This window comes from Dendropsophus ebraccatus, chromosome 1, assembly GCF_027789765.1.
Source record: "Dendropsophus ebraccatus isolate aDenEbr1 chromosome 1, aDenEbr1.pat, whole genome shotgun sequence".
Taxonomy (NCBI): Eukaryota; Metazoa; Chordata; class Amphibia; order Anura; family Hylidae; genus Dendropsophus; species Dendropsophus ebraccatus.
The window spans coordinates 74,214,398-74,231,567 of NC_091454.1; the positions used below are offsets into that span (position 1 = coordinate 74,214,398).

The following is a 17,170-nucleotide window of genomic DNA, read 5'->3' on the forward strand; positions in this document are numbered from 1 at the left end:
ACAACGGCAGTTATTTGCAAAATAACAGCCATTGTTTGCACAAATACGGCCATTGTTATGAAATACGGCCGTTTTTTTACGTAGTGTGAATATAGCCTAATGGTATTTAAAAATGCAAGTCTTGTTTACAGCTTGAAGTCCCTGAATTCTTCCTGTGAATTGGAAAAAAGATTGTATTGTGTATTTACATAAGAGGATTGGTTTGTTATTCATTCATCTATCAAAAACAAATGTAATTTCCAATAGTAGGTTAATACAACATACATCCCACTATACATTATGGTCAAGTCCTTTGATGTCCAGATGAACAATATAAGATGAATTGTGGTGTTCTTCTACTAAATTCTATTTTCAATTTGCCAATAAATCATATATTTGGTAGACTTCCTCTTTTCTCTCCATATGAATTGTAGCTATGTATATCTTGTTTCCCTCTCAAATGTAGCATCATATGTTATACTGTACATTTGTTACCTATATCAACATATCAAACTTTCTGTGGGTTTATTGCCGAGTAAATAAAGTGTTTATATGTTCACTACTACCCATACTGTACATCTGCTATAGAGGGATCGAGTATATCGGCACCAGGATGGATTGCTGAAAGCCTCATCATTTTAGGTGGTAAGGTAATGATGATACTGTAAAAATGCCCGGTCTCCAAAGCAGAATCATTTGGATTTTACCAACACTGCTCATCTAACTTTCATCGTGTCTGGAGAAAGGGACAACGACCATGGATGTACCTCTGTATGCTGAGAACCAAACAAAGTTTTAGTTCCACCACCTGCCTATGGTATGAATGCTTCAGAATAGCCCCTTTAATCATACGTTTTGAGTTAAAAATACATAAGATGGGCTCAAATGGTTGGCAGCACTGCAGATATTTTATAACATCAACCATTTTTTATGTTAATCCTTGGACCTGGTAAATACTGAAAATTGACTTAGTGACTTGCCTAAAGTGTACCTTTGTCGGTCACATTGCTTGCTTCGATTCTTTGGACTACGTTCATCTAATAGATTTTGAAGACCACGGGGCCTTACAGTGTAAATGGATTTGTTACATAACAATAATGAAAGACTTGAACATGTTCCTTAATTTATATATTACTGTGAATCATTGGAATTGTTTAATATACTATTGAAGCTTTGTGTGTCTTGTTATAATTACTGTTGAACCTGTGTTGTTGATATTTACATTTTGAAGAAATTGTTTGTAAGGAAATAGTTAATAAATGGAGCCTGGGTAAGACTATATTGGAAATGAGAATTCTGTTCCTATTATTATGAAAAGGTTTACAAATTAGATGCAAAAATGGCATTATTGCATTTTGCAGGAAGTACAAGTGGATAGATAGCTTGCTCCTCACTGTTGGCAACATGCCTTCCCTTGTGATTATGTATAAGTAAACATATGTAGCCTAAATTGCTCTTACAAATTAGTATACTTTAGGGCCCTAAAGGAGCAAACAAAAGACACTTGACATTAAGACCCCTTTTTTCTATGTTTTTTTATTTTTTAATTTCTTGTAGCAATTTAAAGCGACTCTGTACCCACAGTCTAACCCCCCAAACCACTTGTACCTTCGGATAGCTGCTTTTAATCCAAGACCTGTCCTGGGGTCAATTTGGCAGGTGATGCAGTTATTGTCCTAAAAAACTACTTTTAAACTTGCAGCCCCGTGCCGAATGGCCAGGGCTTAGAGTATCTGTGCCTTAACTTTGTACCACCCCTCTGTCCCTCCTCACTGCCCTCTTCATCATTAGGAATGCCATTAGAACATTTTCTCCTGTCTGAACATTGCACAGTTGCCTTAACGAGCCAGTTTAAAAGTTGTTTTTTAGGACAATAACTACATCACCATCCGAACGGACCCCAGGACAGATCTTGGATTAAAAGCAGCTATCTGAAGGTACAAGCGGTTTGAGGGGTCAGATTGTGGGTAAGGAGTCACTTTAAACAAATTTACAGCATCCCACAATGAAATGTTTAATAACTTTAGAAACATTTTTTTTCTTTATCATCTTAACTCCTAGACCTCCCAAAATTTTTATTTTAAACCAAGAGACACTTCAAGGGGAACCAATCAGCCCATATCGGCTGCAGCAGCTTTATACCTGAGAAAATGAAGTTAAATCCCCCAGTGCGCCAGGTACTCATCTGGGCAGCTCCGCGCCCACATCTAGTCACCACTGTCTCCTTGTCAGGATGCTCTGCGGGGATGTTTAACGGGGAAAGGTGGCAGTAACGGGCCTCTGCCTGTCACTCAACCCCGCCAAGCACGCTGACAGGGAGAGATCGGTGACTACACACGGGGGGGGAGCTGCCCATATGACTACCTGCCGTGTTTGGGGTGATTGAACTTCATTTTCTAAGGTATAAAGCTTCTGCAGCCGGTATGTGCCGCAAGCTGCACAGAAGCTTTATACAGTGCTGCAGGGAATCAAAACCCAATTGGGCGGATTGGTTCCCTTTAAGAACCACCCAGCAACACTAAAATCAGGTTTGAAAGAACAAGGGGATCAACACAAGATAGAAAACACTTAAAGGGGCTATCCAGTGCTATAAAACCATGGCCACTTTTGTCTCAGTTTTATTAAGGTAAATGAAGCCTAAAAGGGTTATCCAGCGCTACAAAAATGTGGCCACTTTTTCCCCTGTTTTTCCCCAGTTCAGGTGTGGTTTACAATTAAAGGGGTAGTGCGGTGCTACACATTTATTCACTTAATAACACACATTCCAAAAGTTATACAACTTTGTAATGTGTGTTATGTAAGTGAATGGCCCCCTTCCCCGTGTTCCCCCCCCACCCCGGATGTGTGGTGCATTATACTCACATAATAACTGTCAAGCCCGACCGCCATCTTGGGACAATGACGTCATCTTCAGAAGGCGGGACCGCTCCAGCCGCCACTCGTGCCAGACTCCATCTGGCGCATCATCATCTCAGCCGCTATTGGCTGAGAATAGTTATGCTCAGCCAATTATGTGATAATTATGTGAGTATAATGCACCACACTTCCGGGGATGGGGGGAACACAGGGAAGGGGGGCATTCACTTAAATAACACACATTATAAAGTTGTATAACTTTATAATGTGTGTTATTTAGTGATTAAATGTGTAGCACTGCACAACCCCTTTAAGCTCAATTTACTTTAATGGAACTGAATTTGAAACCCCACCCAATCTGGAGACAAGAGAGGGGGAAAATTGGCCATGTTTTTTGTAGCACTGGATAACCCTTTTAATTGCAAACCACACCTGAACTGGAGACAAGAGTGGGGTAAATGTAGCCACATTTTTGTAGCACTGGATAATCCCTTTGGTTAAAAATAATCAGAATCAGTAGATACCCTGGCCATTCATCCTCAAATTCCCAGGAAAAGCCTTTCAAAAGTCTCAACATGTTTCCCTCTTAAAGTGCAGGGTTCATCAGGGGACCTTTGGGATAAAGCAAGAGCTACACAAATTACGCCTTAGTCACAGACTACAATATATTAGTAGTTATATTAATGGTACAGCAAGGAAATAATGCCCAGATTCAATATGTGCCACTGACTTTTAATCATATGCCAAAGATAATGAAGAGGAGGTTCGATGTATAGCCTCAGAGAGAGTAGGGTATTTTCTGTCTTTGCCAAAATTTATATCTTAAAATATTTAGCCACCAAAGTCAAAACTTGAAAATGTTCCCCTAGGGAATCTTGGTTCTTCAGCTGTTGCAGAATTACAACTCCCATCATGCCCGAACAGCCAGAGCTTTAGCAAAATTACCCCTGCCCTACATGCAAATGTCTGTAAACATAGGACCATGTCTGCAATCTCTGGATTGTGTGCTTTCCTAAAGTGCATAAAATTCTAACATGTTTTAGCTGCAGCATGCTAAAAACATGACTATGCTAGTAGTCTCTGACTCCAATAAAGGTTGTACTGTGGCTTACTCTGCTGCAGAAAGTCTGACTTTTCAGATCAGAAATCCATTTTCCACCATTTGTTTTGGTCACATAATGCAGCTAATCCAGAGCGAGCCAGGCACAATGGGCTCTGGTATAATTAACCTCTTTCCGTTGACATATGACTGTATTCTCCTCTAGCAATGCTTTCATTCTACTTTGCCTTTAACACTAACATAATGGAACAGCTGTTTCCTCTGCCAATTAATGAGGTATGAGGTATTCAGTATATTCTAATATTTTTAACTATTTCTTTGGTTTTGTTGTCTCTATACCCAATGTGGTACACAATTAAATAGAGAGAGAACAATTTACCACCTGACCCATTCCATGACTTTACTTTGACTTCAGTACATACCCAGAATGTATTTCTAATGTAACCAGCTTTATTTGCTTATGGTAACTTTGAGTTATAGAGGACCATTTTTTTATAGCCCGAGCATGATGTGAACAGAAAATTGAGTATTTCCAGTCTTCATAAGTACCCAAGCTACCACACAATGCTAGAACTTGAATGCAAGTGGGCTGTAAGCACAGGACCATGTCTGCAATCTGTGGATAACTTACCAAAAAGCATAGGACATTTTTCCTCCTACAAGTGTCTTAGCTGCAAAATGTTATAAACATGACTACGTTTATAGTCACTGACTTGCTCCAGGGCAGTCCATTGGCAATCTCCTCTTCCTTCCCTGCTCTGCGAGCACGAGTGATGATACTCAACACCAGAGAGCTGGGGAATAGAGAAGCTTCTTGTGACCAAAGACAAAATTCTTCCTGCCACAAGAGTGATTGTTGGGGGTGCCAATCATGGTGACACATTTAAAGTGACTCTGTACCCACAATCTGCCCCCGCCCCCCCAAACCACTTGTACCTTCGGATAGCTGTTTTTAATCCAAGATCTGTCCTGAGGTCCATTTGGCAGGTGATGCAGTTATTGACTTAAAAACTTGCAGCCCTGTGTCAAAATGGCATGACCTAGAGTGTCTATGCCTTAGGCTTGCACCGCCTCTCTGTCCCTCTTCCCCACCCTCTTTACCATGCCCCAGGCAGGATTTCTCCTGATCATTACTTGTCTGAACACTGCACATGTGCTGGATCATTAAGGCACCTGTGCAGTGTTCAGAAAAGTGAGATCCTGCCCAGGGGCATTCCTAATGATGGAGAGGTTGGCGAGGAGGGATGGAGAGGCGGTGCAAGCCGTGGGCACAGACACTCTAGGCCTCGCCTACGACACAGGGCTGCAAGTTTTAAAGTTTTTTTAGATTAATAACTGCATCACCTGCCGAACGGACCCCAGGACATATCTTTGATTGAAAGCAGCTGCAGTGAGAGCAGTCCCGCACACAGTGTCTGGGGAGCTGCAATCCCGCAGCTGCCTCTCATTAACACCTTAAACACCCCGATCTAAAGCTCTGGTCACTGAGTGATCGGGCCCTTTGCAGCCATGCTGCGGTGGTCCCGATCACATGTACCCACGAGCAGGGTTAAGCCTCTTACCTCCGTCCTTTCGGTTTGGCGATCTGTGTATAGAAAAAAAGTTTTTTAAAGTATTAAAAAAACCTTATACCCCCCCAATCAAAGTTTAAAATACCTCCTTGCCCATTATAAAAAATAAAAATAGTTAAAAAAATAAACATATTATATATCGTAACATGCGGAATTGTGCGATTTTATATCGTAACGTGTGATCTATTAAAGTATAACATTATTGCTCCCGCACGGTGAACGGGGAAAAAAACACCAGCATTGCTGATTTTTTTAAATTACTGTATATATCAGAAAAAAATAATAAAAAGCAATTAACATTTTTCTGTTAAACCAATATGATATTAATAAAACTAGAGATCATGGCGAAAAAAATGACACCCCAACCAGCCCTGTAGGTGGAAAAATAAAAGTGCTATGGCTCTTAGAAGGTGGGGGGGAACATTGCATTAATTTGGCCCTGACATCCCGGCACGAATGACCTTGGTTTTGAAGGGGTTAAACTGCATTAAATCTAAACTGTGGCAACTACACTAATGGGACTATTGAGGATCTTTTGGAGCAAAAACCGTGTTTAAAACACGCTTTCATGCAGCAAAAAAAATTTTTTTATGTTCCATTGATTTCAATGAGAGAATCTGCTCTTTGGAGCATTTTTTAGCTTGCAATTTTGTACCTGCATTAAAATCCAAAGGAGAAAAGCATGATGAACACCAATAGGAAGCTATGTTTTCACCCCTAGGGAGCTGCGGCCCTGCCCCAATATTTCCGTCCCTGTATCGAATTAAAATTAGACTTCAATAGAGTAAAGGTGTGTTTACACAGACAGGTTTATCTGGCAGATTTTGGAAGCCAAAGACAGAAATGGATTTGAAAAGCGGAAAAATCTTAGTCTTTCCTTTATGACCTGTTCTCTGTTTATAGTCTGTTCCTGGCTTTGGCTTCAAAAATTTGTCAGATAAATCTGTCTGTGTAAACACACCATAAGGCGACCCGTTGGAAGCATGGTGCAGGTACTCCAGTGCGAGCTTCTTACCTGGAGTCTGGCTGATGCCTTTGGCATGGCCTGAGAAGAAGCATAAGGAGTTTTGGCAAGCGACTCCCTTGTCACCACTGCCCAGCTACAGGGTGGCTATCGAGTCCCGCTGGGGTTAAGAGGATGGACACTGTTGTGTCCACGCAACCAGGGTGCAGCTGTCACACTGAGGCCATCATGCTTTCTTTAGCCCACAGCAGTCTAGCTGAGGCCATCAAGGTTTCCTGGGCCCCCTTCAAAAATCCTTAGTAGCAGATCTTATTGTGGTCTGGGAAGAGGACAGTCACCCTCTCCTGCACCAGCACCATCGCTTTTTACTCCACCCATCTTTTCAGAGATCGTTTGGAGAGAAGAAAGAGCAGGAGGGGCACATCAGAAGGCATCTGGAGAACCCAGATGCGGGTAAAGAGTGTTCTGAGCGGAGGCTAGCCACTGTGCAGGAATTTGATAAATACAAGAAGTATGGATTCCTAAGAGATGTCCATCATGGCTGTACTCTATTTGTTGGCAGGAGCTCAGTTAAAACAGAGTACCTCCTGGAACACCTGCATAATCTTGAAGTCGGCAAAGAGGAGGAGTACATCTCTATGCAAGGGCCATGTGGATGGCTGGCTGCTGCAATAACACGGCCTGGTGTGTTGCCTCAGCCTCTGTCCGCACGGAGTCAGTAGAGTGGGAAGGAGATTCCCAGCATCCATGTCAGGCTCTGATTGACACGCCTGAGGTATCTATCAGAAAGTCAACTCCAGGAGCAGAAACCATCTCTGCACCTATTCCACCTCACTAGCTCCTCCTACATGCCATGGAGTCCCTTAAGTAGTCAATACAATCCCACCTTTACCCAATCATTCCCCTGGAACCAGCGTGAGTATCTTCCAGCATGATGGCTGTCACCTCTACATCCCCTGGTGCCCAGCTATCTGTGCCATCAGGGGGTAAGTGGATACCCAGACATTTCACCCACAGATCAAGAATATCTCTTGGCTCTGCATCAGCGTCTTGCCAAGCGGGGACATTTATAGAGCCTCTGTTGTATGCCCTCTTTGGTCAGCTCTTGTTATCTTTATGTTATGTAGGCCCAATTGGGCAGTCTTCGTTTTTGTTATGTAGACCCGATTGTGCTGAGATTTTAAGTTGTGCCATGTTGGCAATTCTGTTGTTTTTAAGAAATGTGCCTGGTCATTAAACCACATACAGTATGTGGCAGTAAAACAGCTTATTCAGATTTACAATGCCAGAAGTCTTATCTTATCTTGCCACCACTACGGCAGTCACCAGACTCGTTTACAGGTGTTTATAGGTAAAGTTTAATAAAGACTCTATGTCAAGTGACTATTAAAAATTAAAGGGGTTCTCTTGACCATAATGGAAACTGGTTTTAAGTGCCTTATCAAAGACCTGCTTTGGACAGTTCCTGTTAGGGACAGAGGTGGCAGCAGAGAGTACTGTTTCAGATTCAAAAGAACACACCACTTCCTGCAGAACATACAGCAGCTGAACTTTTTGAAACCAGTTGATTTGGGATTTTTTTTTCCCACTGGAGTGCCCTTTTCACCTACACAACTTCAACTACTGCCCTCAAAGTATCCTTTGTGTGTTCTATAACCCTCTCTAACCCTGCCTCTCCCTATGCCTCTAACTTGTTATTAAAAAAACAACTTTGCATAACACCACTTCACGTGATATTAGCAATATGGTACTATGTAACTGCATTCTAGATAGAATATGGCGCTATATGTGATTAAATACATGAATGTGAGATTCGCAGGAAAATATGTATACTTCTACTTTTTTTTTGTATTACATTTTTGATTATTTTTTCATCATTCATTATAGTTTACTCTGTCACTGTTCAAGTATATGTAGCTTTTACCTGAAGACTCTCCATACTATCCATGTTTCTATCACCCATTGTACAGTATTTTAGCACCATGAGGACTGGGCAAAGTTTTATGCGCTGGACATTTTTGGCACTTACATTGTATATCAGTTGATGAAGCATAGAGAAGCTGCCTTAATGAGAGTTGTGGCTCATGAGAAAGAATAAAGGGCTCAGTAATAATACATGTGAATTTCAGTCCATGACCACCTGCCTGCGTCATGGAGACGGGAGGAAACCCTTAAATGTTTAATAAACTTGTTCATTGTCTCCCTTTTGTAAGGGATGCTATTAATAACTAAACTGGTAGGACCATATCGTTTTCGTTACTATAGCATTGACTTGTGTAGCATCTCTCCCCTATCAGGGACTCATGACAGCCTAGGAGGATCATTATCACTTCTCAGAATCCTGGAACCCTGCCTGGGCAGAATAGATTAGAAGTGGATTTTCTTCCTTTATTTTTTCCCCCTTCATCATGTATGGCTTTATTTGATCCTTGGAGTTTCCCAAAGTCTGTTTCATATTTTAGCTTCCTCAAACACCACTGATCACTACTCCTTATGGAAAGGAGGTTGTATGACTTTGCCTCTGTGCTATGCAGCTGTCAGCTTCCCCTCCAGATAGAAGATCATTGATGTGAGCTTCAATAACAACTTGGATAATTATACTTGTCAAGCACTCCAGTTCAACATCTGATTTGGTTTCTGCAGAGAATACTCCATTTTTTAAAATAAATTCTATGAGTGGAAATAAAGGTATATTTGTCAAAGGAATTAACCCTTGCAGAGATGTGGTGTTGATTGTTAAGATATAGTTGTTCAGAATCAAGATTGAAGATGAGATGTTTGCTGTAGAGTTGTGAAGATAAATCCATCCTGTTACAATGCCGTTTCAAGCACTCAGTTCATTCAAGGAGAAGATCTTCAATCCAGGAAAAGAAGAGGCAAAGAACACTATAGGAGACTCCCTGGGTCACCTTCAAAGGTAAGAGTACTTTAAATTTAATAATTTCTTTTTCTTTTTTTTTACTTGATATAATTTTTTGTTACTTGTTTTCAACTTTGTTTTACTCAGTGCCTCATTCTTAAATTGTGTGATTTATTCTCAATAGTGCTTTTTTTTGCTAGATTTTTTACCTTATTCAACTATTTTTTTGTAAACTGTATATAAAACTCTTAAGCACATTATTGGATAATGTCAACCACCTTACATCATAATTCTCTTGTTATTGGCTATAAAATAAAATGTAGAAACATTGAAAATGTGTTTTAAAAATTTGTACAGAATAAATTCCTTATTTTTCACAAAAGTTATTCCCTCGCCCCCCAAAAAAAATACAGGTAAATAATTAATATTGGCTGTTTTATTCAGATTTTATCATCAATTTGGCTTTCTTATTAATATTATATCTTTATTACCGACTACATTGCATAATACTTTTTTTGGACAGAATTATAGTCAAATGTTTTGGCCTTTTAAATTATTAATCTTGAATGACGATTTGTGACCATATTTTGGCGCTCGTATTACTTTAGAAATTTCTTTATATATTACTACTATATATACTATACTATATATACTACTCTTAGCCTATGTGGGTTCGCAATAACATGCCACGGTAAAGAGGAGAAATTTCATTTAATTTTCATCCCCAACTGAAAGATATTGTTGTGTATTGGGAATAATACAGTGTCGCATTAATTTTATCTCTAGCTAACAGCAAATGACCATTCCAAACAACACTCTTTTATATAAAGCACATATTCTCACAAATTCAGCCTTTCATTATGTTAATAGCCATATATTATATTGGAACAAACGTAATAAAACAAAGGGTAGATGTTTGCTGTAGGGTGTTATACAATTAACATAATTTAGATTTTATATTTTTATTAGTTTTTTCTTCCTCACATTTATATGATGTATAGTATGATGTATATTTATGTAGATGTCTTGGTCTTACTCCTTGGACTTGTCACATCACTTATAATAAGATCTTTTAGATTTTCAGAAAAAAGACAAATGTACATTTACGATTTGTTTCACTGAATTGTTGGTGTCAATGCCTCTGTTGTTGTTGCCATGTAGGTCAGTCTATGAGAATATCAAACCCAGTTAAAATATTATATGAACATTAATAGTTAAGCTCCTATGTGTTATGGTCCAAGGTGGTCAATATACATTATACAACCATCTTCTGAAATTATGAAAATGGTATATGTGACTGCTTACACTGTTTATCACTGTTCAGACTGTATATTGAGGATAATACCATAAATGTCTGAAGCGGGAAAAAAAATCCCTTTAAGTTGTTGAATAGTAATTTGTACATTCAGAATAACGAATAGATTTAAAAACATATCACAATTTATACTTAAATTGTGTCAATTTTATATAAATGAAAAAGCTTTTGATAGGAACTATAACAAATACAAAATAATCCATTATCTCTTTCAAAAAGGAAAATTGATGGAAGAAATATTGAGGAGGACAACATAGAACTGAATGAAGATGGGCAACCAATACATGTCCCCACTCATACACCACCCAGATGTGACTGCTATTGCTGTGGACTGCCCAAACGTTACATCATTGCCATTATGAGTGGGCTGGGATTTTGTATTTCCTTTGGGATTAGATGTAACCTTGGTGTGGCCATTGTGGAAATGGTGAATAACAACACTGTATATGTTGATGGAAAACCAGAGATTCAGGTGAGTCATTGGTATACATCAAACATGCTAGTTGATGATACCTGGTTCTTTCCGTAAAGAAAAAATTGTCATGTCTATCATCTCTTACAGTTAGCCCAATTTAACTGGGATCCAGAAACAGTTGGCTTGATCCATGGTTCATTTTTTTGGGGCTATATTGTGACCCAGATACCAGGAGGATTCATTGCAAACAAGCTTGCTGCCAATAGGTAAAAGCTTTTTAAGTGTATTCAATTATTTTTATTGACTACAGCATCTACATATTGTAGTGGATCAGGATTTTGTAAGCATATTGCCCAAACTTATCTACAGCACAAGTTTAATGGGTTGCATGTGGATTTTGCCAGGGATTTACATTGCAAAGAGTGGAAATTGCAACATTTTGAGCAGTCTGTTCATATTTGCATGTAGAATTTCTAGTACATAAATGGGGTTTAAATAACGCCGTCCGCTTGTATTGGACTATGAATTGCTGCAGAATCTGCACTACCGATCAAAAGCAAAATCTGTCACAACTTGACTCTGGACAATATGAAGATGCTGTCTGATTTATAAATCCATTTCATATGTTATCTACTTTCCTACCTGGAAATGAACAGTTAATACAGGCACAGGTGGACACAGACAGAAGGGGACCCCATATAACAACAGTGTATAGACCCTATGCTCTTAAATAGCTACCCCCAATATTTCGAAAAATCCATCACTTCTTGAGCTATGGCATTAGTAATGTAAACTAATAACATAGTAGGAGCCTGGCCTCAAAGAGCAATAAAATAGTCTACATACTCACCTGCTCCCTCGCAGTTTTCTTTTCTGGCCAATCTGCAGTCCTGTTCTTTCTTTCGCCAATGGCATTTCATGCCTGCTCAGCCACTTGGATGGCACAGGCTTTTTTTTTAATGAGCAGGGAGCCAGGTGCATTAGTAATAATTGTGCCTGGAAACCCCCTTAAGGGGCAGCCTCCTACTGTCTATTAGATTGCATTTATTGTTCTGAGCTAATGCCATAGCTCACAGAGAGTGGTGGATAGTGGTAATTTTGCCTGAAAAATCAATAATGTTCCTGACCTGTGACCTGTCATTTTTGCTGTTTCTGCTAAGCCTGGAGGAGAACATGACCATGCAACCCCCTCAACTTTCCTCTATAGGCACATACAGGTCCTGTCCTGTGGAGGACACTGAGGCAGGAACATGGTCACATGCTCTTCCATGCTCACACATATCATGGTCAGGAGTGCTAAGCAGGATGGCACAGCAAGTGAGCTGAGCTTTCTATAAGGCTGGCTGTACACTGCCTTAAAATCTGGGAAAAACGGCAATAAAAACAACATGGCTTTTTTCTGCAAATTCTAGCAGCCAGATGTTAACTGGAAGTCAGTCAAAGTTTATCATTTGGCTTTTTTTTTCCTTGGGGGGGGGGGGGGGGGGGGAGTTTCTCCTCTCTCTGGCATTTGTTAGGCTTTTTTGTATTTTTTCCAAAACAGAGCATGCTAAGGGTATGGCTTTTTGGGCCTGGTATAACCAAAAAACGCCTATACCACAATAAAGATAATAATGCTTTTATTTGTATAGCGCACATAGATTCCGCAGCACTTTACATCGTTTTTGCCAATTATTCAATACACAAAAAGTCAAAAACACCAGAAAAAAAGCCAGAAAAAAATGTAATGTGCCGCATTGATGTTTTTTTCTGGCATTTCTTTAAGGCAAGTAAAACGTCACAAAAAAAACAAAAAAAAAAACAAGTTATGGGCACCCTAAGATCACTATGGGACACAGTGGGACTGTAGGTCATTATATGACATGAAGTTACTGATGCAGGTAAAAATAAGGCAGGTTCACACTAACAGCGGAGATTCCCTTAGAGGCTCCATTGCCAATTCTGTTTGAAAGAGGGCTCCATGCAATGCTATTCTATTCCTACTTACAAGACAATGAAGATTACATTAGGAACCCCACCAGACCCGTTGTTAGTCAAAAGTATCCATCAGGAGCTGTTAGTATCCATAATAAGATGGATTGGACACTGCATGCAGCTTCCATTGTAATCCGAATCTTTATAATAGAGATGGAACAGAACTAGAAGTGAGCGCACCCCGAGCATGCTCCTGTTCGAGCGAACCCAAGTGTGCAGTATTTGATTACCGATGGCTAAAGAAGTTGGATGCAGCTCTAAGGCTGCCTGATTAACATGGATATAGCCTTACAGTCTGTATCCATGTTTTCACAGGTAATCAAATGTCGCATGTTCAGCTTTGGTCGGACCAGAGCATGCTTGATATTTTCGAGAATCAGGATGCGTGTTTGTGCAGCAGTATACAGCGGAGCCGGGGAGTTAGGTGCATGTAGTTATGTTCAGCCACCTCCACCCTGGCTCTTTTGAAAAAAAAAGTCCAACACTGGACTTCTTCTGTAATGGATACCTCTGTATGAAATAGTGCTGTTAACTAAATTATGTATACCAACCTATCTGTTTGGGATTTTGGTTGGAAAATACATTACTGCAAACATACTATCAGTAATCCTATGGAAGACTGTACTAGATAGTCTAGATATATGGGTAATAGCTGATAACAGAGAAACTTGCCACTTTGTACTCAAATATTAATGACCTATTGTATACACTTACTTGCATGATGGCGGTGTCTTGTGATCTATGTTACTGATAATAGTAATTATTCTGCAAAGTGTTAGGGTATGGGTAGGGAGTTAGGAATCCTGCCTACCTCAGTGTTAGGCTATGTTCACACTACGTATGAGACCGGCCACTCCGTGACCACGGCCGGTCCCTGGCTGGATCATCTCGGCCGGTACTTAAGTACCGGCCGGGTGATCTTTCCGGCCGCGGAGCTCTGATGCGGGCGCATCAGCGTGCGCCCGCATCAGAGCTTCCCATAGCCCACAGTGAAGCAAGCGGCCGGAGCCGCTCGCTTCACTGTGTGAACTGACAGGTCTTTCTGCGGCCGGAATTCACTGAACTCCGGCCGCAGAAAACTGACCTGTCAGTTTTTTCCGGTGCCGCATGGGATCCCGGCCGGAGTGTGTACGATGTGTGTACGCTCCGGCCGGGATCCTATTGAAGATAAGCTATGTTCTGCGGCGAGAACTACGGCCGTAGTTTTACGTAGTGTGAACATAGCCTTACACTGTTTCTCTATGGGAGGGCCTGCGTGCCCCACGGGCCTCGATCTCCGCTTGTCAATTCTTTGCGCAGAGGCACACAAGTCCTCCCATTGGGAAACAGTGTCACAATGAGGCAGTTGGGATTCTGCGGCGGAATTCCCCCACATTTGCTCACGTTGTAATTGAAATGTTAACAGCTGGAAGTAGATGAATTAAAATATAAAAATTAGTTTGAATAGGCTTTTTTTTACTCATTAGAGACAAATACTGAAATGTGATTGTGAATATTTTTAATTTTTTGGACATTATTATAGGCACAGCCATATTGTCTGTGATTTTTTAACAACATTTAGATAAGCCCAAGCACATAGGCACAATAGATTGCACCAAACCCTATCCAGTTGCATAGGGGCTATTTCTAGGCATGCTTCGTAGGCTTTGCAAAGCTCATTCTACAGGGAGGGGGAGGCTGAGCTGTGGACATCAGCTATAGTGAACTGGGTCTTATCTATATACTGGTGCAAATTACCAGGCATTTGGAGCAAAACACTTTAACTATCTCTTTAAATAAGAAAGGTGTAAGTGAAAATACATAAGCTGTAAGCTGTCTTGCAGCAATTGGATGCATGAAGCCAACAGCTTGTGTATTTTCATCCTAAGATACACCAGTCTTAAGGCCCTATTATTCAAAGTGATTATCGGACGTATTCGGACGATAATCGTCTTGTGTAATAGATGACAACGATCAACCGACATGCACAATGTCGAATGATCGTTGTCTTTCAGTGTCTTTCAACATGTTGAAAGACCAACAATCTAGATAGCAGTGATATGCTGCTGTTGCTCCACGCAATAGGAGCGGCAGCAGCAGACCGCCGCTATCTTCTATGGGCTAATCGGACAATCTAGCGATCACCCAGGTATCAATCCCTTGCCCCACGCACACACACACACACACACAGCCCCCTGCTCTTACCCACTGTCGGCACATGTTATAGGGGATCGAGGAGAAAGCGAGCGCTGACCTGACAGATCGCAGGTTGGTGCTTGCTTGCTTCTCTGAATTTCCCCGTGTAATAGGGGCTTTAGTAAATTTGGCCGGTAGACAGTGTCTTGGTTGAACACCTATTTCTGTTTAGACATAAAAATATTACAATCATTTCATTTTCTAGTTTATAGTATCTTCAATAAAAAAAAAAAATCTAAAATAAATAATAATAATAAAATAAATAACAATAGTAAATGGTTTTGCCATGTGCGTGACAGCTAGAATCTTATTGGTATGTATGAGACTGTTACAACAGAAGCTGCACTTAAATTCCTCTAGATCTAGTTTTAACCGGCTTACGTTACCATGGAAGAACATTGTTAAGGTATCAGTGACATGGTGACTATGCATTTTGTATCTTGGTATAAAGTGACTACTGACTGCAGTGATGGTGTGAAATAGAACTGATACTGGATAAACTCTTTGATTTCCCGATCCATCAGATTAATGTAATATTTTAAACTGAAAAATATTTTTCTAGTTTCTAGGATCTTATGTACTGGCATCCTATGCTTAGCCTGTAGCTTTCTTATGAGGTTTTCCTGCTTTGGAACTCTCCTTATTGCCCAGAATCGAATGCTGCTTGCCCTGGTGGCCTGTTAAATCTTTATATGGCCACTCATTGAAATAGCAGGTATGTAGTGGCCAGTTGCTGTTTCTGCTGGCATTAAAGCAGTTGTCCGGAGCCACAAAACTACAAAGTATGTGCGCAAGTTAGCATTAAGAAAAAAAAACAGTTATATTCACTGTGCCCAGTTCCTTCTAGAAGTAGTACTTCCTGTTTTAGTTTTGAGGCACTGCACAGCCAATCACTGGCCATAGTCATGACCCGCATCAGCCAGTGATTGACTCAGCAATTGTTTCCAGTTTGACCAGAGAAAAAGCAGAAAGAGCTGCTCAGTTTAGAACAGATGGGACTTATGCAGTAGGGTATCAGTGAAGGTGAGAATAACCACCATATGTGGTTGGCACCAGCTTTATTTAACAGGTCAGTTTTACTGTGTGGTGAATGGTGTAAAATGTAATCCCCCTAAAGGTTGCATAATTGCATTTGTTTCAATTTCACCCATAATATTTTTTTCCTGTTTGCATTTGGCCCTACCCAAGTGATGGTAAATATACTTTTGTGTCTAAAACAACAAAGTATTTTAGGTGTGATACCTTCATTGGCTAGCTAGAGAAAAGCATTATGTTCATTAGCTTTCAACATGCAAGGATATCTTCACTAGATGAGTTACAGATGAAATGACAAAAGAAATTTAAAATATGTTACATACAGAAATCGGAAAGTGGGGGGAAAAGGGAATATATACAATCAAGTAATAAGTAATAACATTGGGGTATGGTTACAAGTGACAGGACAAGCAGCAACTAACAGGTTCGTAATATCATGTCCTGGTCTAGAAAATGTTTGTCCACCAGGGTGTCCAGACTCCTTATTTTTCTCTTCTTGCACAGGAAGGTGCCTGGTTCTGATTGTGGTAGGAGGACACTGCTCACAGGAAAAGTCCTTAGGTCCGGGGGTTGTTTGATTGCCAAGAAAGGCTTCTTATCTATGAATATTGCCTTTAGTCTCCTATCTGTAAAAAATATTGAATGAAGATCAGCAGCAACATTTGCCCCTTCAAAAAACAAGCCATATATGGCTCCTTAAATAATAAAAAAAACACAAGAACAAGAGTTATGGCTTTTAAAAGCCAAGGGGAAAAAAAGGAAAATGTAAAAGGTAAAATTGTCATGGTCATTAAGGGGTTGCGTAAAATGTACAATATACTCATTTCAAACACAATTCTTTCATGCCATTATCTCTATTTGAGAGTAAAAAGAAAAATCCAAAAAAATGGTATCATTACCAGCGCTGTCACTGCCAGAAAATCCAATTCACCAGGCGAATGAAGAAAAACCTGTTTATTTGGTTGC

General features: G+C 40.2%; 1 protein-coding gene across 2 annotated transcripts in view; it reads left to right on the forward strand.

Annotated features, from left to right (window-relative positions):
• Positions 1–9,183: 9,183 nt before the first annotated feature.
• Positions 9,184–17,170, forward strand: part of SLC17A8 (solute carrier family 17 member 8) — a 39,508-nt gene continuing 31,521 nt past the window's right edge. For both annotated transcript variants that reach the window (XM_069955454.1, XM_069955465.1), the window contains exons 1-3: positions 9,184–9,347; positions 10,825–11,077; positions 11,168–11,286. In XM_069955454.1, the coding sequence (XP_069811555.1) occupies positions 9,247–9,347; positions 10,825–11,077; positions 11,168–11,286 (473 nt within the window). In that variant the 5' untranslated portion in view covers positions 9,184–9,246. The remainder of the gene's footprint in view (positions 9,348–10,824; positions 11,078–11,167; positions 11,287–17,170) is intronic.